The following is a 26,326-nucleotide window of genomic DNA, read 5'->3' on the forward strand; positions in this document are numbered from 1 at the left end:
ATCAAGAGGACTCAATTGTACGGAATTCTCCCCATCTATACTTCTTCCATCCTTGGCAATGACCCTGGGTTTTCTAGTGCCAAGTCCTACACCCATCGCAGGCTACTCAAAGATAGGCTACTTGCTCTCTTCCCCAGTAAGGTGGCAGGCATAGGCCACTGTCACTCTTTCTCTGTCTCCTTCCTCTGCCCTTCTACAACTCCAGCCTATCATCAAGTATTCTTTTTAAAACAATGTTATTTTCTATCCAAATTTCTAAACCATAGTCCATCCTCCATCTCTACATAAAACTATGTCAAGGCATGTTTAAACTGACAATTACTACAGTGTAACATTACTAATACAAAAAAGGCAAATAGCCATAACTGAATACAAAAATTATGCAAATGTCAACTTGAGTGAAATCACTATTTTGAACTCCAAGATGTTTAATATAAACTTTTATAAAACTAATTATGAAACACAAAGACAATAGAAATATAAGTTATTTATTAATCAATCCACTTACAAAGCAGGTGGCTTAATGCAAGCTTATTGACATCTTCACATATGATCCATGGGAACATGTCTTCCACATACAGACAGTGACGTTACTGACTGATGCATTTGCAATCTGGGGCATATTAAGCATATTTAGACAAATAAAATTAGGCTATCCTGTATATGAAAGTATCTTGATAATATGCATCCTGAAGTGGATTAAAACTTTCTCCAAAGGAGAAATGTTAGTACGTTAACTTAACTTTATATTCTATATTATGCAGTAAATCTTAACTATAGAAATTAAAATTTTTAAATCAGTGATCGACTCTTGGTAATGTATGAAGTGGGCGTCTAAAACCAGAGCAACAGTAGGTTTGTGCCTCACAGTATCTGCAGATTTACTGTTTTCAAGTTTAAAGAGAAATAAAACAAGAGACATGTAGATTCAGCTGACTTTATTTATCTTTAAACTAATAAAATCCCTTAAAAGTGATCCTGGGACCTTTAGAAGTTCTATGAATGCATAGATACCTGCCAATGACTGCAATTCTAACTCCTGACTGAATGTGTTTATTACAAAATCAATGTTAAGCAGATATCGTTACTGTAACGTGCTTAGCAGAAGACTGAACAAAATTCTACATGTCTTCTTCAATTTCCCTAAAATTTTGTTAAATCTGCAAGTATGTACAATCCAGCTAATTGAAATTAATATTTAGTGTTCATCAGAGCTGTTTCACAGCAGCAAAAACTGAATCAGGGAAATAAAGTTCTAAATGATGTAGGAAAAAGATAAATACAATCAGAACAGCAGTCTATATGTATGATATCAATATTCAACTCTATCTGCGTTGTGCTGAAAGGAAAAGGATACACCAAGAACATGTCTATTGATCACTCTGGTGATGTGAATACCACCTGCATCTGATTGAATATGGTTTGTATTCTGTTCCCAGTATTAAGGATGGTATTTAACTCAGAACTCCATATTGTAAATATACAGCAGCCATTTTGTCCTAATTAAGGAATGTCTTAATACACAATATTATCATTTTCTAGAGGATCTTTATACATTAAACTAAAGCACATGATTGATTAAATTAAAGGTTAGTAATGGATAAAAAAAATTCATAATTCTCAAGACCTGGTACTATGTAAAAAACAAAAAGACCACAAAATTCTACTTACTAAAGCAGCTAATCTTGCCTGCAAGTTTAGGGTCACAAGCCCATAATATGTGCAAAGAAATGCAATACAAGGAACCATGCAAAAATACAGTAAAATGATACAGGAAAAATGTCAAACCTAGGAAAAAAAAGCTTTTATAAATACATCAAACTCAACTGTATACATAAACTGTAGGTCTAGCATTAGTTGTACCATATAGCAGAGCCGCACTCTAAGTTCAAGGCTTCCAAATCTGCGCAGGTAAGTCACGCCATCTTTGGTTGACTGCAGTACCAGGAGGATGGGAATGAGAGGGAGGGCAAGAGTTCTGAGACATGGTGTCAACTTTCACTTGGCAGCTGGGCCTCAATGTCCACTCTGCATATGGGGCACTTCTTATTGGTGATCAACCACTGGTCAACACACACTTGGTGGAAAAGGTGCATACAGGGAAGGCGCCTATTATAGGCAAACAAAACAAAAAGCAAAAATTGCAAAAGTGAATTTCCTGACAACTACACGTAGCATTTATTTTCAAATAAATGATAACATGTAATAATCCATGAGTGTTTTGTAGTTAGCAGGCATCTTCCCCTTTTGTAAAAAACAAACAAACAAACAAACAAACAAACACACAACACTTACACAGCCTCTCTAACAAGTTACACCTATATCAACACTTTGCACAATATAATGTAAAAATGACCACAATAATTAACTGTCACAACTATGAAATCAAATTATATGTAATCTTTACAATTTTAAGAACAACAATTACACTGGCAATTATTCTGATTTGGTTTCTATACGTGAACTGCCAACACAGAGGTTGGCAGTATGTTCCCTGTTACATAATACTGCAAATATATTTTTAATATCAAATCACTGCATTTATACGACACTTTAAAAATGTATTGCATTTAATTCTCTCTCAAAAACGTTAGAACTCATGTTGTAAATATAGCATGACATAGTAATTAAGGAAGGTCTTAATATGCAAATATCATTTTCTACCTAGATGATCTTTATACCTTAAACTTGAGTACCTCACTGAATAAAGGCTAATAATATTGTTTTCATGGGATAATTGTTATATCCACTTAATACTATGCTACTCCTTTAGAGGTAGGTTAATCTGTTTTGTAATATATTTGCATTATCAAACCATGTTGTATACTTTGAAATTAATACATTATATGTCAATCATATCTCAGTAAAAAAATTAGTGGAAAAAATTAAAGTAGGTTAAGAAGTTAAGTGTACTATGCTAAGTTATCAATTAGAAACTGAGAAATAAAGCTTCCAGGCAATACAGGATAATATTAAATCTAAGTGAACAGTGAGATAAAAGTTACTGACTTAAAAGTGTCCATGTATACTTCCATCCACTGTTAAAAGAGTTGTCATATATTTTCAGACTTCCTAATATTTTATAAAATTAGTAGCTAAAAAGAAGCGTTCCAATTACTGCTTGAACAGGATTGTCAGTGCTGTGAAAACAACTGCCTTCCATATTTATAAACCTTCATTGGAAATCCAGTGTTCTAAAATATCCTTACATGTGGTATGGTAGCCAATTGTTCATAATATTTTTTCTGTCTCTGCCAACTGAAGAAATATGATGAAGTTATCCTTATAAATTAGGGCAACAATATCATCATACAGTTCTGTTATATATGTTTCAGAACTTGTTTCATATGGCATTATGTTACGTTAGAAAAAAACACAATAGGAATAAAACAATTACTCAAGAGATTATAAAAAGAAAATGCCTAAAATTAACAATGGGTTAGCACAGTAACATTTCTAAACTGTGCAGCTGCAAAAAGAGAACTGTCCTATAAGCTGAGGGAAAATTTTAGGGCAAACCTAATTTACAAAAGATGCTGTAAGACAAACTGCATGCAGCTAATCTGGACTGCCCTCTTTAAGATTTGGAGAATACATTAATTTACCTGCTTTAGCCTCCAAAGCCTCCAAATTCTCCTTTCTGCAAGATTTACAGAAGACAATTTGACCACAAAATTTCCCTGGCCAAATCCTGGTGTGCTGTGTATTTCCCATTCCCATCCCTTTGTTGGTCATACAGAGACTCTCATCTTTCTATTCTTCCACTCACTAGAAGGGAATTCTACACTTCAGATACTGATAACAGGATATGCAAGCAGTAATCTTTATTTGGTTTCTCGTCTACTTTCAAATCAAATCTCTCGTACAGTTCTGACAACAAATTTTTAGATAATTAATGTCTAGTTACCTCACATCTTCACCTTCCTCTAAAATAGACAAACAGATAGTACATTTTTCCTCTGTGTCTTCCTCAGTCCCTTCTTCCCCATCTTGTTTGCAGTGCAGTTTCCTCTGTGAGAACCAATCAGTTGTTACCTTATTAGTAGAGATGACATTATTGAACAACTGAGTAAAGTCTGTGTTTATTTGAAAAACAAAAACAAAACAAAACCACACATTCACACCCACAACTTATTTCCCAGGTACAGCTGTCACGAATTAATGGATGAATTAAGTGACTACCACCACCTGTTCTTTTAAGACCTTTAAACAGCATGAAAAGCAAAATCAAATGTAACAGAAACTCATTAGTTTGAATTCACTAGTTTCTATTATTTGTAATCCACAATTAGGAGGATATACAACATGAACTCTATTTTTGTCCCATCATGAATACAGTTAAATGAACTTTATCTTACGAATGAATGGTTCAAATAATATCCAAATAAATTATTGCTAATTATACTCATTAGCTTACATAGTTGAAAGGACTTAAATTTAATGGTAACACCTCACTAATACTCCTGGAAAACAGACAAAAACTACAAAGGCAGCAATTTTCATACTTTATTATTCTCTGTATATCACAGGACATTGTTGCTTGTTGAAAGAAACTTATTTAATATGTCTGCACTTTAACTTCTAGATAGACTACTACATAAGGAGTGGAGGGTAGAATATAAAAAATGTGTATCAATTAAATGTGCACGTAAGTGACAGGCTCAATAATGGTATTGCCATATGATGAAGTCTTGTATAAGCTCTTAAAAAAGAATATGAGTGACTTGTGAGGGCTGAAAGAGAAGGAAAAGAAAATGTGCAAAACTGTGTGCATACCATCCACTTTGTGTTATTTCTGAAGGAGAAAGGAAAAACACATACATATGCACGTTATTGCAAATGCATACAAATATCTGGAAAGAAATTACCTAAGAAATCCTTAACTATGATTTTTCTTCTGGGAAGGAAGACTGGAGACAGCAGGGTAAGAAACTTCAAGTGTATATTTTTAGGCTTTCAATTAAAAAAATTTTTTTTCTTTAATGTTTATTTTTGAAAGAGAGAGAGAGAGAGAGAGAGGAGAGGGAGAAAACAAGTGGGGGAGGCCAGAGAGAGAGAGGGAGATACAGAATCCAAAGCAGGCTCCAGGCTCTGAGCTGTCCACACAGAGTGCAATGCAGGGCTCAAACTCCCAAACCGCCAGATCATGATCTGAGCCGAAGTCAGACGCTTAACCGACTGAATCACCCAGTTGCCCCAGGCTTTCAATTTTTTAAAAAACTATGTATGTGTTGTTTTGATAATAAATAATAGGGTTGCTAGATTCCACAATCTCCAAAAAGGTCCATAATATTAAATTGTATGCATTTCAATAATAATATAGACACTTCATAGAATAAATTCTTACCTTTTTGTATTTATGTGGATATGTACATCTTTCAATTGTCCCCTGGGATGCACCACGATTCACATTTCCTAATCTTTCTTCCAAATGAATCAGTTCCTGAAGGTAAAGGACAATTAGTATTAAAAACCAGGATGATTATTTCTTGAACAGCACGGTCAATATTGTAAAAGCAATGAAGTCCCATATTTATAAACCTGCAATATAAATACAGTGTTCAAAAAGCCATATATGGTAAGGCAAATCGTTGTTTGTAATTCGTTTCTCAGCCAATTGAAGTGGTATGGCAAAGTTATCTTTACGGATTAGGGCAACATATTACTACAAGGTACTGTATGAGTCAGTTAAGTATGAATGCCAGAAGAAGATGAAATCATTGTAGTAAAATAGGGAAACAAATGAAACAATAGTTTACTGACTCCAACTTCCAAAGTGACATGAAGAAACAAAACAAAATTTCAAATATATTCAAATAATTTGTTTTTCCTGAAAATTCAAACAAGATAGTTAGCTACAAACCAAATTACTTGGGTTTTTTTCCTCCAATAATGTTTCTCTAAAAATGAGCTTAGTCAAAAGCAGTAAGTTTCCCCCACCCCAAATTTAATGGTATAGCTCTTTATCTGACATTTATATTTATTTAATTAATAAATACCTATACTCTTTTATATTAGGTATTTCCATTTATTCATCTTTAACTTTTGGGTACTTTTTGATACCAAGATAAATATCGCTTATAAATCTTTCTGTGATAACCCCCAGAAGTAGTATCAACAATTCAGATCCCCAGCCACCATGGCAATCCTATTCAACTGTGAATACTAAGAATACATACATCATATATTCTCTCTCTACATTAAAGAGAGTACTAAAGATACCGTTGCAAATTATCTCATTAATTTTATTACACACCTCAAAATTTCCCCTGAAAGGACCTCTGAATGATGTTCCATCCAATCCTGATGAAATGTAACGAATATGAGGGTAGCCTGCCATGTCAGGAACCTATTTTAATAGAAGAGATAGGCTAAATCAAGTAAGAGTAGGCTCAAGTTTTAACACACTAAATAATTGAGACACAATTCTCTCCATTCAGCTAGTCACAAAATTGAACTTCAGTAAGTATATATAACTGCAAGTTTGCGCTCTGTAAAAGGATTAAGTTCCTCTTCAAATATAATCTCGTAAGGTAACACTTAAAATACAATAAAAACAAAAACAAAAACAAAAACAAAACAAGAATAGCTGTTCCATGATAACAAATTGTTTTAATAAACTGTTTTATTTTGCACAAAGACTCCTAAATAGAAAATACCCAAAGTTAAGACTGCTGCTCTTAGTAGCCTAAAAGCATAAAGACTAAAACCTTCGTAAAATTTTGTCACTTTCAGAGAACTTTATTAAATCATAGTAAGAAATCAAAATGCACAAAATTTTCCAATGAAACTTATTTCCCTTACTCTAACTTCCTAACGGCAATAGGTACCCTACTCCTTTTTTTGTTTGGTTCTGTTAGTGAAAGTTATTTTTTTTAATGTTTTATTTTATTTTTGAAAGAGAGAGAGAGAGAGAGAGTACAGAGAAAGGCAAAGGGAGAGAGGGGGACAAAGGATCCAAAGTGGGCTCTATGCTGACAGCAGCAAGCCCAACGTGGGGCTCGAACTTACAAACCATGAGACCATAACCTGAGCCAAAGTCAGACGTCAACCAACTGAGCCCACCCAGGTGCCCCTGTTAATCAAAGTTTTAATAGTGTTTTCTGATTCTTCTGTTAGGTGTACTCAATCCTCATTATTCATGGATCCCTTGTGAATTTGCCTATTTGATAAAATTTATTTGTAACTCCAAAATTAATACCCGTGCTCTCTCAATCATTTGTGGACATGCACAGCAGCAAAAAACTCGAGTTGTCCCGTTTCCATCTAGGGTAGAACAAGGCTCTACCTGTTTCTTTCAGCTCTTATACTATAAACATGTATCTTTTTTGCGGTCTATTTAGTGCCGTGCTTTCCACATTTTTGTGCTTTTTACTGGTGACTTTGCGGTTCAAAATGGCCACAAGCATAATGCTTAAATGCAGACTAGTGCAAGAAGGCTTCAATATGCCTTACGGACAAAACGAGCGTAGATAAGCTTCATTCAGGCATGAGTTTTGCTGGCCCATGAGTTCAATGTTAACAACTCAATAATATATAATATAATAATAATAATGGTATCAGGACACCTGATACTTTGATGTCCAAAATGGACATCAAAACAAGATTATATATTGACTGGCTGTTGTTAGCAGATCAACACTGTGACCATATGCTTGCAGTAACCTAAACTTGCATTTACCACAAGAAAAATGGCTCTATAGTTACTTCCTCAGTGTTTGCACAACTTTACAGAATGTAACTACCGTGCTTAACAAGAGTAGACTGGGGCGCCTGGGTGGCTCAATTGGGTAATCGTCCGACTTCGGCTCAGGTCATGATCTCGCACTTTAGGAGTTTGAGCCCCATGTGGGGCTCTGTGCTGACAGCTCAGAGCATGGAGCCGGTTTCAGACTCTGTGTCTCCCTCTCTCTCTGCCCCTCCTCAGCTCACACTCTGACTCTTGCTCTCTCAAAAATAAATAAACATTTAAAAAGTTAAAAAAAAAAAAAAAAAAGAGTAGACTGTATTAGGAAAGGGAGATTCTAAGACAGAGGACTGTTCTTCCATCTTTATTTTTTTTTAAGTTTACTCATTTATTTTGAGAGAGAAAGATAGAGAGTACGACGAGGGGGAGGAGCGGCAGAGAGAGAGACACAGAGAGAGAGAAAATCCCTAGCAGGTTCCGTGCTGTCAGCTCAGAGTCCGACATGGGGCTCAATCTCACCAACCGCGAGATTATGACCTGAGCCAAAATCAACAGCTGGACGTTCAAATGACTGAGCCACTGAGGGGCCCCAATTCTTTCATCTTTATAAAATCTCCAATATTATTTTTTAGTGAGCTTCCACTGAATCACAACATGCTTTTAGCAAGTTTATAGCTTTAAAAGACAATTCATACATGGTAAAGAATTTAAAATAAGCAATAACTTTTAACAAATAGATTATTTAAATATCTGCAACTTTCCTTATGATCAAAATCAATACTACTCACCTCTCAGCAGATAACCCAACCTCCTACACATCTCCAAGGAAAATAAAAAATCAGAAAGGAACTCCTGCCCCTCAAATTACTTAAACCTGCTCTTACCCTATCCCCCTCCCTTAGTCTCCTTTGTTCCTGAGTCCCAGTTTCTTGGGGGGGGGGGGGGGCAGCTGTAGCTGTTATTGTTGAGTGACCCCCATGCCTAAGATCTTTAAATACCAACTTACTCAGAGTTCCCTGTGCTTATGTTGTTTGACAGCTCTTTTATGCTATAACCACTGTAAAGTACTACTCCCAACTCCAAAGTCTAAATCGCAGGTATGATAGAGCATCCTGGAAACTATTCCTGCAGTGTCTTTACCCTCACAAAACAAAACAGCTCCCTACTCTATACCACTTTTATAACCAGTAGGTATCATGAATAGCAAATTCAATCTATCTTTGCTGAACTTGTTCTGTAGAACTCAAATTGGTACTGACAAGATCTGAGTCTGTTCAAATCAGAGAATTAGTAAAGTCCTTCTGCAGATCAGAAAATAAAGAATGAATGCATCATAACCGAACCATTAGCAGTTATGACAAAATAAAGCATATGTCCTAGTGACAGTGGAAAGACTGTCATCTTGGTATAAAAGAAAAGCCTTGGTCATTTTTTATATTAAGAAGAGTACATTTCACAATGCAAATACAAATACAGATTTCAATATATCTAGTTTTTATGGCACAATTTCAGTCTAGTAATTCTCAAATTCTATTAAAACACCGATATCAATTCAGAATATTTTTAAAAATTTCCAACAAAATATTTAACTTTTCTTAGAAAAGAATACTTTTAGAAGGAGAATAGGTGAGAATTCTGATATTTTCCTCCTTTACCATTAAAGGAAGAGCTCCTAGTTGTAAGTGGTGAAGTCGAGGTGGCGCATGGTAATGGGCCAAGTGAGGGTGCAGCGCTCCAGGCGTGTAAGTGGCCGCAGTCACTCCAGCTTCAATCCCCAGCTCCCTAACGAAGGAGGAGAACACTTTAACGTTTAGCCATCTTTAGAGTGTCTTGATTATCAACAGAAACGGGGGAGCATGTTTGCATTTTTTAGAGTAATCTAAAGTTTCTTAACTGACACAGCTGAGAAAAAGATAATTTACCCCCAACACTTAACTATTCAGCAATTAAAACTCAAAAATTCAGTTCTGTGACTATGAGAAGCAAAGCATTTGTACTCAGTTTCACATCCTACAAAGGAAGGAAATATTCAACGAATTACCCTTAAGGTTCCTTCCAATATAAAAGTCTGATTCTACTTGAGGACCATACAAAATATAGGGTTTCGTTTTCTGGTTTATATGAATGTTACAGATGCTCCCAGGACTTGTGTTTGTTGGACAATGTCTCTGGGTTACTGTCAACAGGAAAATTAGAAGAACCAACATTTCTATACCTTTTAAAGCAAGGTCAAACAAAATTCTAGAAAGAGTAAAATTGGTAAATGCCAAATTTTCATTTATTGATTCTCATTTTATGTTTTGCCTCAAACGTCACTGTGGACCAAGATCTCAATGACTGCCTACAGACAATGGATTCAGAAAGAAAAATTAATGCAAATCTGCTTCCATTTCTCTAAAAAAGACCACACTCCTAGGAGGATGCAGGCTCCATTTCCCTTGTCAATAAGCAGGGGTTGGTGGTGGTAAAGCAGATCTGAGTACAAAGGTGGTGGTGAGGGGGGTGGATAAGGAAGTTGTGAGAGTAAGATCCATTTAGGGAGTTAACTTTAATGGCAGATACTTCTGAAAAACAATTAACAAAAAAGCTCTACTCTCATTTGACATGGTTCTCTGACCCAGAACTCAAGTTCCTCTTTCCACTCCAAGTTTCTATAACTTGCCCAGAGACAGTGCCTCACAGCTAAGCTGGAATTCAGCCTCTCCACATCACCATTCTGTATGACATTCCACTACAAAGCATCTGTTCTGATAGTTTTACCACAGGCTCCTGAGTGTAACTTTGAGATAAACATGATACTGACCAGGCAGATCTCTCTGGAGCCTGTCGAGGATGTGAGGACATAGTCTGAGGCACATGAATATGATGCCCATGACCATAGTTTGGGTGCATCCTATGTGGATGGGGTGGGGGCCGTTCATGTGCCCGCCTGGAAACACAGAACACAAAAAGACCACTGGAAATAATTGAATAATTGGTTACTTCTTAATGTAGAAAAAAAAATCTAGTATTATTACAAACATCTACAAATCAGTCATAAATTTACTTCTATAACAATATATTATAAAAATATAAAATAATCTATTGATTAATAAATCAAGACACCCTAACCCCACAAATCTCAATGCTCATTTATTACAATGTCTCCAATTCAAATATCCTCCAAGGAAAAATTTTAACATTATCTTGTATGTTTTCCCTACAGCAGATATTTTACACAGAGTAACAGGAAATGAGTAGAAACAGAATTTTAAAAATTAAACACCCTAGCAAATGCTGCAGGCGCAAAATAAGGGAGGAAAATGGAAACTTTTATTTTGCTTTGCTTTTATACTGTAATGACATTTACCCATTTTAATGACTAAAACTTACTTTAAGAGAAAAAACTTTTAACCTTGTGCACTGTTTTCAAACGCATGCAAATACATGTTAACACATCTGGGAAACGGAGATTAACTCCATTCACATCTTTATTCTGTATCCCAGATTATTATATTCTCTTCGTCTAAAGTCAGCCACATTTATAAATGTAAATAGTCATAAAATTTTATTTATTTTTTTTTAATTTTTTTTTTTAACGTTTATTTATTTTTGAGACAGAGAGAGATAGAGCATGAATGGGGGAGGGTCAGAGAGAGAGGGAGACACAGAATCTGAAACAGGCTCCGGGGCCCAATGCGGGGCTCGAACTCACGGACCGCGAGATCGTGACCTGAGCCGAAGTCGGCGCTCAACCGACTGAGCCACCCAGGCGCCCCAATAGTCATAAAATTTTAAACAAAAGATTACAAGTATTCATTTTTATAGTCTAATTCTTATTTTCTACCACTTTCTAACATATTTACAGGTTTTCATGTGTAAGCTTAATGATTTAAAACGTAATTTTTTCTAGATACTGGAAGATACGAATTTTAAATTGCCAACTTTTAATATAAAGAGTTACTATATTAGCATGCCAGTAATAGCCAGAGATTCTGGAAATAACCTTACATAACTAAAGAAAGAATTTATACATGTGGTAGATTAATTAGATCAAGAATTCTGCAAACAAACAAAAAAGGAAAGCGTTTTTGCAAACATATTCTGAAAAGGGCCAAATGGTAAATATTGCTGGCTGTTTAGGCTGTATGGCCTCTATTTCAACTACTCAATTTAGTCTTTGTGGTGTGAAAGAACACACAGACAATACATAAATGAACAAGCATAGCTGTTGACCTATAAAATTCTATTTACAAAAACAGGTAAGCAGAATTAGAGCAATACAGTTTGCTACCATGAATTAGAAAATCATATCCTGACTTTTTAAAAGAAAACAAAAAGTTCATTTATATATAGTCTTTTCATGATGTTTGGAGAGTACAATACTTTAATATTTAAATTTATAAATAAACAGGTAAAGAATACTATTTTTTCAATGTCAGTTGTTGAAAATTCTACTAGTACTCTTCTTCCCTCTGGAATAAATCAAATTAAGTCTTGACAACTTTATATGTTGTTCCTCAGGATCATCGATTTTAACATGAATCTTTACCATGTGATATTGAAGAAACCGACAAGGGACTGGTTTACAAAAATAAATGACCCTGGGTCATACCCTGAAAATGGTTTGATTTCTTTAAATAGCCTGATATTGACTTGTTTTGTCAAGCTACCTACAACTCAGGACAAGAAAAAGGAAGATTCTAGTTAGTAAAGAATAATTTCCTAGTGAGCTGAGGATTCAGCATAGTTACATCACTTCTAAAGATTTTAGTTTTAAAAACTAACAGCAATAGAAGGAAGAGGAACACAGCGTGATCGTCTTTTAGAAAACAGAAAACATACGTTGGATGCTGCATCATCCTCCTCCTTTGAACTTCCATCCTCTGCATCACTTCATGAGGATGCAGTCTCTGTGCTGCAGGTGCCGCGGCTGGGATGTGGTGTGAGATTGGCTGGTGTGTGGGAGGAAGATGCTGAGGGATTGGTGCAGCTGTACTGGCTAAATGAGTCGGGGGTGGGGGTGCCACAGGGTGAGATGTTGCATGAGAAGATATCTGAGAATGGAAAGCATGTACAGGATGAGGAATAACATAATCCACTTGAGGTGGAGGCTGAGTCTGAGGAGGAGGGTTTCCATGAGAGTGGGGACAGGCAGAGGCTTGATGATGAAGTGGTCTTGTCAAGGAGGCATCTGTAAAAAAAATGTAGGCACCATGCAGTTGAGCATATATTGCTGTTACATATTCCTTTTGTAGTTTACAAACGTATTAGTACACGTTTAATTTTTATGGATACTGTATCAATGCTGGAGTCTGCTCAATTCTGCTTTACAACCTGCTTTCTTCTTTGAATAATCTTAGGTATCTTCTCATGTCAATATATATAGCTTCTCATGTCAATATATCACAGCTTCACAGCATTCTATTATAGGGATACACCAACATTTATTAAAGAAATCACCATTGATAAAAATGGGAAACCCAACACTAAACATCTGTGTGTATGACACCTCTTGTACTCTTTCATACATATATGCACGACTGCATGTGCACACGCACGTGCACACACACACACACACACACTACTCACGGTTTTTGTAGCATAAATTCCTATAAATAGATCTTAGTCTGAGAAAATCTTTTAAAACTCAGATATCAGTCAACAAAATACCCTTCCCAAAAGGTTACTATAATTAATATTTCAGTGAACAGCATACAAGAATACCTGAAACCCTATACTACTAATTTTTTTTAATGACAATCAGAGAAAAATCTTATATTTATTAACCACTTATATTTCTTCCCAGAATATCTATTCATATTCTTAGGCTATCATTCACCTTTTTCTCAATGATTTACAAGTATTCTTTGTATACATGGAAAGTTTGTCATAATAAGGTATAAACATTTTTCCAAATTGTCTTCTGTTAATTTTGTTTTACCATATATGCAAGTTTTTTGCTTTTGTCAAATGTAGAATTGACACTTTCACAAATATGTAAATCTTGCTTTCCTTTATGATTACTAGTTATAGAGCACTACAAAGAGAAAAGGAACTTGAGGGTTCTTCTGGACAAGACTGCAAAGATATTCTTTTATTGCTGCTCTTCTCTCTCCCTGCCCCAGGCCACTTTTCCTGAGCTATAGTAAGAAGATGAAGGGGCATATTTGCAAAGAACCTGAAATGGAAATTAGCCTTAATAAAGATGGTTTCCCCCATTTCTTCGTTATGTTTCAAAGTGGCTGCTGAAAAGTCCCTCTGAAGAATACACATCTCTCTTACTGGAGGAGATATGCATCTTTTTGAGGTCTAAAAATATGTTTGTTTCTTCCTTGGATTTCAGCCTCAATTTCACTGTATTTGGAAGATTTTCTTGGAGTCTGGTATGGAAGTACAGCCATTCTCTAGTTTCATGACAGAAGAATTACCCTGAATTTTAATCCTTTTGATTCACCCTTTGTTCAGCATGAATGAATAGGTAAGCATGAACTCATTTCAACCACATTTTCAAAGGACATCTTACTAGCATGTATTTAAAGGAATTTTTAAGTGATTTTCTAAATATCATGTTTTCAAATCTAGGCTTTACTCCAAGCCTCCAAACTCAGTACCTGGGCATAAAAAAAGAAGTCGCTATGTTTTACCATTGTTAGCTATCTTTCCTCAAATTCAGAGCATTTTTTCCAGTTTCAATTCAAAGTTTTCAATTTCTATAGTCATTAGGCAAGAAATAATATTGACAAATATTACAAAATTTTAAAGTTTTGTTTCAGAATGAATCAATTTATTTAACTCTTCAGCAATCATTTCATTTTTTCAGCTTTATTGAGATATGATTAACAAATACAATTATATATATTTAAAGTGTACAATGATGATTTGACATACATATACTTTGTGAAATGATTACCACAATCAGGTTCATTAACACATCCATTACCTCACAAGTTACCATCTTTTGTGTGTGTCTGGTGAAAGTTCAGCCATTACTATAATTCACTATATATTCCAAACAAAACAGATTGCTAACCACTGTAGAAAGGTGACATTCTGCATTCCCACAGACCATTTCCTTTCCTTCTCTATTTTATGTGTTCTTGACAGTTAAAAAAAAAAGTTCTTGATATTGTTTCCTGAAAGTTCAACATGTCACTTTGACCCAGCAGCAATTGCACTCCTATAAGTTACCCTACAGACTAAAAAACTACAATGTGATCATCAACAGAGAACTGATTTAATATACAATGGGATATTATGAGGGTATTGAGAATAGCAACCTAGATTTTTATGTGCTAATATGGAAAAAAATCTAAGATGGACTATTAAAATATTTTTAAAAATGAAAAAAAAAACCAACAAACAGAGGCAAATAATATGTTATGATCCCACTTTTTTTTTTAAAGTAGAGACATATATATACTTTTGTGTGTACAAAGAAAACTTCTGAAAGGTTTTATAAGCTACAATTAGCAATAATCGTGCATCGGATAAACCTCATTGGCTACGATACTGCCACTGTGCAAAGCTAGGTTTTATAAGCTACAAACAGTTGTCACCTTCAATGTATCAAGATAAGTGGTATGTGAGAAGGGCCGTTAACTTCTCATTTATGTCATTCTGTAGTTTGAACTTCTTACGATGTAAAGAAAGTTACTTTTATAATAAAAGTAAAACAAATTTAAATCTGAAACACTTCTTTTTTTTTTTTTTTTCCAACGTTTTTTATTTATTTTTGGGACAGAGAGAGACAGAGCATGAACGGGGGAGGGGCAGAGAGAGAGGGAGACACAGAATCGGAAACAGGCTCCAGGCTCCGAGCCATCAGCCCAGAGCCTGACGCGGGGCTCGAACTCACGGACCGCGAGATCGTGACCTGGCTGAAGTCGGACGCTTAACCGACTGCGCCACCCAGGCGCCCCTGAAACACTTCTTTATTAGGGCAAAATAGGTTCCCTTTAAATTGCTAAATATATTATTTTTTGGGAGGGGGAAGAAAACCACACATTTTGAGTTCCTAATAAAAGACGATCAATTAAAGATAAATATCAATAGGTATCACAAAACAGCCTATACATTATACCAGTGCTCATACATAGAATTTGCTCATTGGTCAATACTATGCAAAAACTGTTTCAAAACCTGTTTTCTAACTTATACTGTACATCTTAAGTTGTATTATTGAAAAGGTAAATGATATATCACCAGGTTTCACTGTACAAATTCTGGATTGACTCCAGCTGTGGGTGCAAAACCCAGATTTTTAAAATTATTGGAATGGAAGAAGAAGTCTAATGAGATATGTAACTGAAAATTATCCCTTGCATGTAATCAGAACAAAAGCAAATGTTCTTGCCAACTTCCTAATTTACTCCTGGCAGTGAATTTTCAGTGTTTGTTTGTTTTTTTTAAACCAAAGTATCTATTAAGTTTCCATTTGATTATTAGCCTGTAATATAACAAAGTAGTAAATATGTGTTGCACAGCCTAAGAGTATCTCTCATTTCTTATGATACTCAGATACCACACAGATTTCAATTTCTTCAGAAAAGCCACATCTGGCTCTATTAATTGACTGCATCAAATGAATACAGAAATCTTTTTGCATTCGGCCAAGCTTTCTGTGCAGGTGTTCTCTCATATGCCTCAGCTGACCCTCAGAATTTTTAGTCAAAACTCACTTTCCTGTGCCTAGCAACAACTACTGAACTTTCAAATTGCCAGTTATTCCTAAAGGATAAATCTCAATCTCTTAAAATTTCCTTTCATAGGAATCTAAGGTGCCATTCAATGTACTTCAATTTCATGTATTAAAATGAAAATATTAAAATGTAAGAGACAAAATATAATACTTTTATTTCCTTGATGTTTTTAAACAACACCTGTTCTATTTAACTTAGAAGATTGTTTTGGGAATGCGGGGTGAAGAAAGAATGAAATGGAAAAAAATACACCCCAGTCTCAGGCCAAGGATATACCAAAAATGTACCAATTAGGATTAATGAAAGGTTATTTCATGGAGGAATGTACAATGGTTCATTTATAGGCCTCTAAGTTCTTTGCCTGTTAAGTTTATACTTACAAGGAGGTGGCATATAATGTCGACATGATGACAGTGAGGCTTGTGGAGGGGGCTGGGGCTGGGGCTGCGCAACCATGCTTGATCCATAGCCGTCTATGGATAATGGCTGACTCGGGGCAGCAGCAGCAGCCTGATGGCCAAAGATTGCAGCTCGGGAAGAAGAAACAGGGCAGCAGGGGTCAAATGCAGACGCTCCATGAAAACCACCACTTCCATGACTTCTGATACCATTGTTGCTCAGGTCTACTGGCAATGCCTGCTGTATAAAGAGGAACCGTATTTTATTTTTCTAAAGTTTGGTCCAAACACTGTTTCATGTTATATTACAGAAGTATTCCAAATACAAACCAGAAAAATAGAATCTCTGAATTAAAAATTTCAAAATGGTGAAATTTTTAGTATGAAGACCTATTCAGTACAAAAAAAAAAAAAATACTATGTATATCCTGGATTGTAAAAACTGTAGTGGTTATATCAGTTTTTAAAACTCAAGCATAGGATCACGCTACAAGATAAACAAAAATTAATATATTATTTTAAGGTCTATTTCTCTTCCATCCTCTAGATCTTAGAGAGAAATAAACTTTAAAATAATACATCCATATTCTTCTTTACCCTCAAATTTTGATTATTAATTTAGGACTCCTTTGGAAAACATAAAACCACATCAATGAAGATTAAGGATTCTAGGTAAAAGCTTGTCTGTCCTATTTCTGAACTGTGTATAGCAAGTACTCAACTAAAACTCTAATAACGCAAACATTATCCAAGACAATAAAGGGTGCAAGATTATTCAAGATGAACTATGAGCCAGCTATGCCTCATAACCTTTTCATTTACTAAAAAATTAAAAATATGATTTAAGACAAGTCCCTTTACTAAGCTGACAAATAAACCAGACTCTAGATTCCATGTCTATTCACCAGTAATTAAGTTTTTCCCCCAAAGCATTTTGAAAAGTCCTAAGAAAAACACTTCACTTGATCACAATCTACTCTAGGGCAGATTACAAAAACCAAATTGTCCCTTTGTATTCTTAAATAATTTATTTTTAACGTTTATTTATTTTGAGACAGAGAGAGACAGAGCATGAACGGAGGAGGGGCAGAGAGAGAGAGGGAGACACAGAATCGGAAGCAGGCTCCAGGCTCTGAGCCATCAGGCTCTGAGCCATCAGCCGAGAGCCCGACACGGGGCTCGAACTCACGGACCGCGGGATCGTGACCCGAGCTGAAGTCGGACGCTTAACCGACTGAGCCACCCAGGCACCCCAATTCTTAAGTAATTTAAATACAAGTTTTTAGTGTTGAGTATAGCTGTAATTTTAAAAATGTAATTAAAGGGGCACCTGGGTGGCTCGGTTGGTTAAGCATCCGACTTCGGCTCAGGTCATGATCTCACGGTCCGTGAGTTCGAGCCCCGCGTCGGGCTCTGTGCTGACTGCTCAGAGCCTGGAGCCTGTTTCAGATTCTGTGTCTCCCTCTCTCTCTGCCCCTCCCCTGTTCATGCTCTGTCTCTCTCTGTCTCAAAAATAAATAAACGTTAAAATTTAAAATAAATAAATAAATAAATAAATAAATAAATAAAATGTAATTAAAGAAAATAATAATTTGATGTTCTATTTGAAATTATATGCAAGAACTGTTCAATACTGGAAGCTGAGGAGCTGGAGATGAAGAAAGCTAGGGAACTGCATTTATTAGAGGCTGAAGTCACCCAGGAGTCCTTAGAGGAATCACAGTGGTCTCTGTACTTGCAATGGACTTCTGGCTCTAGGGATAACAGAAACAAAAGGAGCTCGGACTGTTAAAAGGGAAGGAGAATGATGGCTCAGGAGAAGCAGTGGGAAGGTGAAAAAGAACTCCTTTCTTCTTCCGTATCATGTGTCTACAATCAAGCAAACATCTGGGCTCTTTCTTTTGAGTTGGCAAATACAATGTATGTCCCTTGATTTGGGGAATAAGGCTTAAGAAAAATACTGTAAGATTGTGAATTTATATCCCTTCCCTATTTTCCTATTTAGGCTAAGATTTGGCAAATGGACTAGATTATCAACATACTATGAAGATGAGCAAATTTCCTATCTTTTTCTCCAGTCAGTGATTAAGAACACTTGCAGAGGGTGAGTAAAGTAGGGTGAATATCCTCCTAGAAGGAAATGAGGGTAAAGTTAAAAGTAAAGAATCAAAAGAGAAAGGGGAAAAAAACTACAAAGAGAACCCTCTTCACAATTCCAACAGTTCAGTCAATTCTTACTCTAGAAGGAAAAGAGTGGGTAAGCAAGATGGGTACAGAAATGCAAGTATTACTTTACAAAGGTGATAAGGAATGCAAAACACTAACTGAACTGTTCTCTCAAAAGAGAACGCTACATCCAAAGGAGCAGTAAAGGCTAGAGAGTCAAGTGACTGCGGAACCTTCTCTATTATCAGGCCTAATCCTCCTCAACTTTTTCTGCCTACCCACAACCTGGCACTAATCGTAACACATCTACACAATCAGAAATCCTCAGATCAGTTTGCTCCCCCCACTCCTCCACCTCCTGTTGTGCCCACACAAGTCTCAACTGGAGATACCTGATGTTATCTCATGAGCATGTGGCTGATTTCAGAGGCCTCTAAATGTCTATATGAGTTCCAAATTGTTTTTACCGTCAAAACTTGACTTTCTGTTCTCCTTCATACCCATTATCACCACTGAATGCCTGATCCTTAATTTTCCCCAAGTTCTGTGTGTAGTCCAAATACCTCTATTAGATATAAGTGAGTAGGTTACATTTATATTACAATGAACAAAACTGTGAAAGAGATTCTATCTATAAATAACTCACTTGGGTTAAAAGAAAATGTTACATACACAATCTCTCAAACTAGTTGTATTATTTTATTAGTTCAACAAAAGAGTCTGTAAACAAAAGGCCCATATTTTGGTAGCCCTTGAATGAATATGGGAGCAGTCTGTAGATTTACTTCATCATTTTTCTACAATACTTATAAACTCCCCCTTTAAGCTCAAATTTCTAGTGAAAGAAAATTTTGCTTTTAAGCAAAACCTTTCATTCAGTCCACTACAAAGTTTTTCTTGATGCTTCCTCATTCCCAAGAGGCAGAAGAGATTTAGATGATCAGTAGATGTTAATACTTAGAACTTTTACCAGAACCAAAACATCGTCTAAAATTTCTTTAATCATATTTCCTACTAAACCCTTTGTAATTTACTCTTGAAAAACAGCAGTTCATCTTTTGTTTTTTAAGTGAATGTCCCTCTCTCTTAGTTATTTTTAATCTGTCCGATCCAGGAGAGATAACCATCAAAATTTAAAAAGATGAAGCAAGTACTTTAGGAAAGGTCAGGGAATACAGACAAAGAGTGGCTCTGAATTTTCTTTTTGACTATTTTCTAGTATATGTCAGTTACAGCTTTACCTTGAGATTATGTTGTGTTTTTTTAAGTATGTACCCACTCGGATTTATATCACAATTATACACAGAGATGACACAGCAAAAGTTAAAACAGCATATAATACATGACCTTCGTTTACTCCATATGGCCACCAATACTAATTTAATATTATTTGACATTTTAAGCACTCACCAATATCCACTAAATTACTTAACTAGAATTTCAATTTCCCATAAACTAAAAACCTCATCTGCTCCTGAGCAACCATGTCATTGGTTTGCATCTGAGAAGGCTGTTTATTTCTAGATGAGTGGAGATAAAAGGAAGCTCCAGAGTAAAAGCTGAAGGTAAAAAACTAGGAAAATTTCCCAATTTCTCATGAATCACGTTGACACTGTAATTTCAACACTCTGAAATAAAATTCCAAAGATCAGATTCACCTTATTTAACTACAAACACTAAAAACCATTTCAGAATAAAAAACAGTATCACTTCTAATTTTTTACATCCTTGATCCTCCCAATTAGTTGCAATAATTTAGACCATCGGAAAATCCTAGAGACTTAATTTAAAAAAAAAAATCGTAAACCACGAAATTAGGCCACTTTTGCAAGGGCAATAGAAATGACTTTTTTAGTATATAAAATGCATCATTAGTATTGTTCCCCCCCCCTCCCCCCCCCCCCCCCCCCGCCCAAGGAAAGCACAATTTTTAAAAATTAAGAAAGAAACATTTATCAAATTCCATATACCTGGTCATGATAGCTGGTACCAGAACTACTATTGGCTCCACAAGGTGCTTGTACTTGTGGAGGTCTTTCCACAGGGCAAGTAGGATCACTAAAGGAGGGAGAAACAGGGACAGCCGGGTGGGGAGTATGATGGTGGTGGTGATGATGCTGAAAATGGTGGCCATGCTGCTGAAAGCAACTTGTGTGTGGATGTCCTAATGCATGGTGATTCTGTGACGACCCTCCACATGGTGAGTGCTGGGGACAGCAGGAAGGTAACCTTGGCATTGCAGGAGGGCCAGCTTCTGTTACAGCACTAGATGCAGTTCTCCTCGAGTCATCTTGAAATAAACAGAAATGCACAGAACAATCAAATGATCAGGTATCACTGTGTAAATAATAGGTACTGTGTACAAGTAAATAAAGAGCTAAAGGAATGTTAATTAAATTCCAATCTCTGTAGGGGCACCTGGGTGGCTCAGTAGGTTGAGTGTCCAGCTGTGGCTCAGGTCATGAACTTGCAGTTCTCAGGTTCAAGCCTCGCGTCAGGCTCTGCTGACAGTTTGGAGCCTGGAGCCTGCTTTGGATTCTGTGTCTCCCTCTCTCTCTGTACCTCTTTCTCTCTCTCTCTCTCAAAAATAAAAAAAAACATCAAAAATTTTTTTTAAAAAATTCAAATCTCTGTAAGTAAGAGTATGATAGTACCACATTCTTAATATGCATATCATATAATTTCAGGCAGTGATCTTCAATGGGATTTTTCTGAAAGCCTAAATTCTTCAGAAGGCTCATATCTACCATGATATTTAAACATGGAAAGAGATCATCTTTTCCTAGGTCATAACAAATGATTAACTTTAAATTGAATTTAAAACATTCCAGGTGGCTCAGTCGGTTAGGTGTCTGACTCTTGATTTTGGCTCAAGCATGATCTCAGTTCGTGGGATCAAGCTCCAAGTCAAGCTCTACACTAACAGCATGGAGCCTGCTTGGGATTCTCTCTCTCCCTCTGTCCCTCCCCACCCCCACAAACTCTCTCAAAATAAATAAATGAACTTGCATGATTGTTTTTGGAAAAGGTTATGATCCTCTAAGTAGGAAACACTGGAGTCCTGATGATGCTCTCTGCCACATGCCCAGAGTTATTTTGAAGGTATGTTCTTCCATGCCAGAAGAACTACAAAAGTGCCCTGAGAAAGTCTACCCCAGTACTTCAAACCCACCTAAAAAACAGCACCCTTTCCCCAAGCTGCATATTATGTGGAAACCATATAAAACAGATAAAATTGCAGATAAAAATTTTTACTTAAAATATAAAAATCAGAGAAGTGGGGAGCCTAGAGCCCTAGCCTTCCCCCTGCAAACATCAGCCTCTTCCTTTCTCCGCCTGACTCCTAAGCCATCTCCTCAGAACCCTTAGGATTCTGGAGGACCACTGTTCTGGCTCTATTTCTAGAGTAACCAATACCAGGGATACCCTGCTCCTATTTGGCCCATAGAACCTAGCCAACCTCTTCTGGGTCAATTTTCCAATTTGGAATCTTCTAGTTACTCACAAACAATACGAAAATCCAACCCAAACTAGCTAAAATAATAAAGGGAATTTACAGGCTCACAAAAATGAATCTGGGTGGGGTGCTTCAGGCTCTGGTTGATATGTCTGATTGCAGCAAACCTCCCTGTAATTCTCCCAAGCCTGCCCTCTCATACATGTCCTAACCTGCCTTTCCTGATTCTCTTCTGGGCAAGGTCTGTGATCCAAACCCTGTTAGGGGTTAGTATCTCCATTCAAAATCTCTGTACATTGTTTTTCTCCAAGCTCCTAGTCTGTCCTATTTGGGCTAATTTCTTGTACTCTATTGTAAAGGTTCTTAATCTTAGAACTGTACTTCAGGAATCTGTGAACTTGGATAGGAAAAAAAAAAATTTTTTTTTTTTTTTTTGCCTTCCAGAATTAGCACTACCTTATTAGCATCAGTTGAGACGTTAAACATCACAAATAATTTGTAACCAAAAAAAAAAAAAAGAGAGAGAGAGAGAGAGAGAGAGAGAGACAAAAAGAAGGTCAAGGTACCTTTTTCTTTTAATGTTTATTTATTCTGAGAGAGAGAGAAAGAGAGAAAGGAAGAACATGAGCAAGAGGAAGAGGGGCAGAGAGGGAGAGAGAATCCAAAGCAGGCTCTGCACCACAGCACAGAGCCCAACACGTGGCTCGATCCCATGAACCATGAGATTGTGACCTGAGCTGAAATCAAGAGTTGGACATTCAACTGACTGAGCCACTCAGGCGTTCCATGTGTTGTTTACTTTTATAACATAAATTATGGCAGATTCAAAGTCCGTTCCATAATTTCATTCATTTGCATTCCATTTTCTTACATAACGTGGACAAAGTTACAACCAGCTTATCAGGAACAGACCATGATCAACAGGCTATCTTTGCTATGCTGAATCAAACATTAATTATTTTCTATATGGTGTAATATTTGTAGCAATAACTATTATGTAACTTTACTTCTGGCAACATTTTAAGCGTTTTATCTCAGCTCCCATGCCAAAACAGTGTACAAATGAGTATCATTTATTGTGTTACTTTATAAAAAAGGATTAAAACCTCTGGAACACTAAATCCATTCAGCGGGTAGACTAAATGACCTTCCAATTCAGATGCTTTTAATTTTCAAATCCGGTTATTTAAGGATTATGTGGAACTCTAAATTTAGGAGAAGAGTGTATAACCAGAGCAAAAAAGATCTGTAGACTAGTAAGGCTGTGACTGAAGTGACAGGATATTTATTCATTCAGAAAGAACTTGCCTTCATTGTCTTCAAATATTTCTAATATAAAAATCCGAGTGAGAGAAGAGGAAGCATAATGACTATAATATATTTACAGCTGAATACATATTTAAAGGGTCATATCACTAACAGTTCAGCCTCAAAAAGAAGACTGACCTTATGGTTCTACTTCTTAGGGTACAGTTTGGCTTCCCATTAAATTAGTAATCTATTTTCTTATAGTAGAGAGACTCTTTGTTGTCCAAACAGGCTAGGAATCCTAAGTAAAGGCAACTGAATCTCCTCTTGTTCGAGATTACTGACCAAGGAAAATTGCCATACGTTAGAAGTGAAACACAAAGATCTAATCAAATAAAACACTTCCTTTTTATTAAAATCAGCCCACAGAGTGTCTTCTAAAACTGGCCAATAACAAACCTGCACCAGAGAAATAAATTCCACAGCTCAGGAACATCAAGCTGTTTAAAGTATTTTCTTGTAATTCTAGCAGGATTACTGAGATGTATTCATGCATTTATTCATTCATTTGGCAAGTCTTACACATACTAATGGCATGGTAAAGGATCTACAAAAGGCACTGGAAAATACAATGGTAAAAATGAAAGCCCTGGTCTTTAAAATAACTTGTGCTGTTGTCTACCTCTGTTGTTTTATCTCCAGCAACTAGAAATAGGCGTGCACAATGTAGGTGGCTCAATAAGCCCTTGCTAAATATAAGTTAGCCTCACAAGGGGAAAGAGGCATGATGGAGCTAAGTGCTAAGAAGAGAGTAACTTGATCTTTAGTCCTCAAGGAGACCACCATCAAGTATGGAAACAACGTAAGATTTAAACCAACCAGCATTATAACAGCAGCACTGGGTTCTAATATAGCACAGAGAAATGCTGCCCCCCAGGGAACATATGGTAACACCTGGGGACATTTTTGGTTGTCACAACTGGAGGGGAAGTGGTACTACTAGTATTTAGTAGGCAGAGGCCAAAAATGCTGCTAAATATCCTACAATGCACAAGAACACCTCCCCCCCACCCCCCAATACAAAGGACTGTACAAAACAAAGACAATAACGTCAGGGTTCAGAAATTCTGGCAGAAAGGAAGAGTGCAGGCTCCAAACCAGACTTCCTAGGTTTGAATTCTTGCTCTACTACCATATAAGCATAGGCAAGTAACTTCACCTGTAAAATGAGAGGAATAATAGAATCTGCCTTGTAAGTTATCACAAAAATCAGTTAATACAGATAAATCATGGACTAACATTATAAGCTCAACAGATGTTAGCTATTATTATCCACTAGAATGTTAGTTCTGTTAGGACAGAGAATTTATGTTTTGTTCCCAGTGCCTAGGACAGTGCCTGATTATTAGTGTGTAATCAATAAACACATCTGAATAAATGAATATATAAGATATGCATGCACGAAACAAGAACACATGGAAAAGCCAGACAAATGATGAGCTGCCTGGGCATGTTGAGTTTGAGGTGACTAAAGAATGGTCCAGAGGAGATGTCCAATAGGCAGCTGGATATAAAAGTTTAAAACAAAGAGAGGGCTCTGGAAACACAAAATGTAAGGTCACTGGCATACTGCACAAGGTAGTTGAAAACATGTGCAGTTATGAGATGGGCCAGGGAAAAAGGATATGAACAAGGCTGTGGGAGAAAACAGAGATGAGATTACTGCCAGGTTTTTTAACATCATGTTTGTTTTAACAAGAGTCAGAAGCAAGTTAAAGGAAGGAGTTTAAGATACAGAAGACCCTTTTAAGTGCATACAGACTTGACACAAATGTACACATGCATACTAAGGTCATGGAACCAATAAAGATGCTGAAGACATAGAGAAGATAACTGTTAAAGCAAGGTCAAGGACACAAGAAGGGACAAGAGGTAGAGGATGAATAAAGGGACTGGAAGGGATAGAAAAGAGTTAAAGGACCAGGAATTAGGAGAGAAGGATAGATATAAAGGTTTTCATGGAGGGCTGGAAGTTATGAGTGCTCAAGAACCTTCATTTACTTTTTATTTTTCCCTGGGGAAATCACAGTTTTGAGGAGAATGAGAAACTTTTGGAAGGCAGGAAGAAGGAAGGAGAAGAAGGACAGGGAATTAACTGAGATACATCACCCTATGGCAACTTATTACCAAAAGCCCAAGATTAGATTCCATAAATTTATGACGCACCAATCTGCCTAGTTCTATGATTTTCACCAGTCCCATCTAAAAACCTCGATAGGAGTAGTTAGATGGCTTGAATGATTCAAGGTTGGAAATATGCAAGAAGGTGCAAAGTAAAGAATAGAATCTAAAGAACTCTACAGAACAAGTTCTATAGAGTCTTAGCAGGAAATGAAGCCAGCAGAACTAAGTGCTCCTAATATAGTCTGAATGTCTGTATGTACTTCTATCAGGTTTATACAGAAAACAATTTGGCCTGGAACAAGATTCCCCTAGTCCAGAGAAATACAACACAAACAAGTCTATCCCAAAGGTAATCATCAATATAGGTAAAATAGTATCATGAGAAAACCATTCAGGTAGTAATGTCATCACTATGTTAGATATAAAATGTGAATTCTGAGCAACAAGAGTCTTAAAAAATAAATAGAGATAAAAGCTTTGAGACAGAATTGAAATAAAGTTGGGA

At 36.3% G+C, this 26,326-nt stretch overlaps 1 protein-coding gene and 1 non-coding gene across 9 annotated transcripts in view; both read right to left on the reverse strand.

Moving 5' to 3' along the window:
* Positions 1-472: 472 nt before the first annotated feature.
* The window catches only part of RNF111 (ring finger protein 111), a 122,090-nt gene continuing 96,236 nt past the window's right edge, over positions 473-26,326 (reverse strand). For 5 of the 8 annotated variants that reach the window (XM_058737577.1, XM_058737575.1, XM_058737571.1 and 2 more), the window contains 9 exons: positions 20,903-21,222; positions 16,749-17,007; positions 12,512-12,860; positions 10,491-10,643; positions 9,343-9,469; positions 6,257-6,349; positions 5,348-5,443; positions 3,908-4,035; positions 473-2,109 (listed from right to left, as the gene is read on the reverse strand). In XM_058737577.1, the coding sequence (XP_058593560.1) occupies positions 1,992-2,109; positions 3,908-4,035; positions 5,348-5,443; positions 6,257-6,349; positions 9,343-9,469; positions 10,491-10,643; positions 12,512-12,860; positions 16,749-17,007; positions 20,903-21,222 (1,643 nt within the window). In that variant the 3' untranslated portion in view covers positions 473-1,991. The remainder of the gene's footprint in view (positions 2,110-3,907; positions 4,036-5,347; positions 5,444-6,256; positions 6,350-9,342; positions 9,470-10,490; positions 10,644-12,511; positions 12,861-16,748; positions 17,008-20,902; positions 21,223-26,326) is intronic. The other 3 variants (XM_058737572.1, XM_058737573.1, XM_058737574.1) reach the window with 3 other exon arrangements.
* On the reverse strand, positions 15,056-15,196 carry LOC131518305 (U4 spliceosomal RNA). Its single transcript, XR_009265000.1, has one exon. It is a non-coding gene; the product is annotated as a U4 spliceosomal RNA (small nuclear RNA).

The sequence above is a fragment of the Neofelis nebulosa genome, chromosome 7 (genome assembly GCF_028018385.1).
Source record: "Neofelis nebulosa isolate mNeoNeb1 chromosome 7, mNeoNeb1.pri, whole genome shotgun sequence".
NCBI lineage: Eukaryota > Metazoa > Chordata > Mammalia > Carnivora > Felidae > Neofelis > Neofelis nebulosa.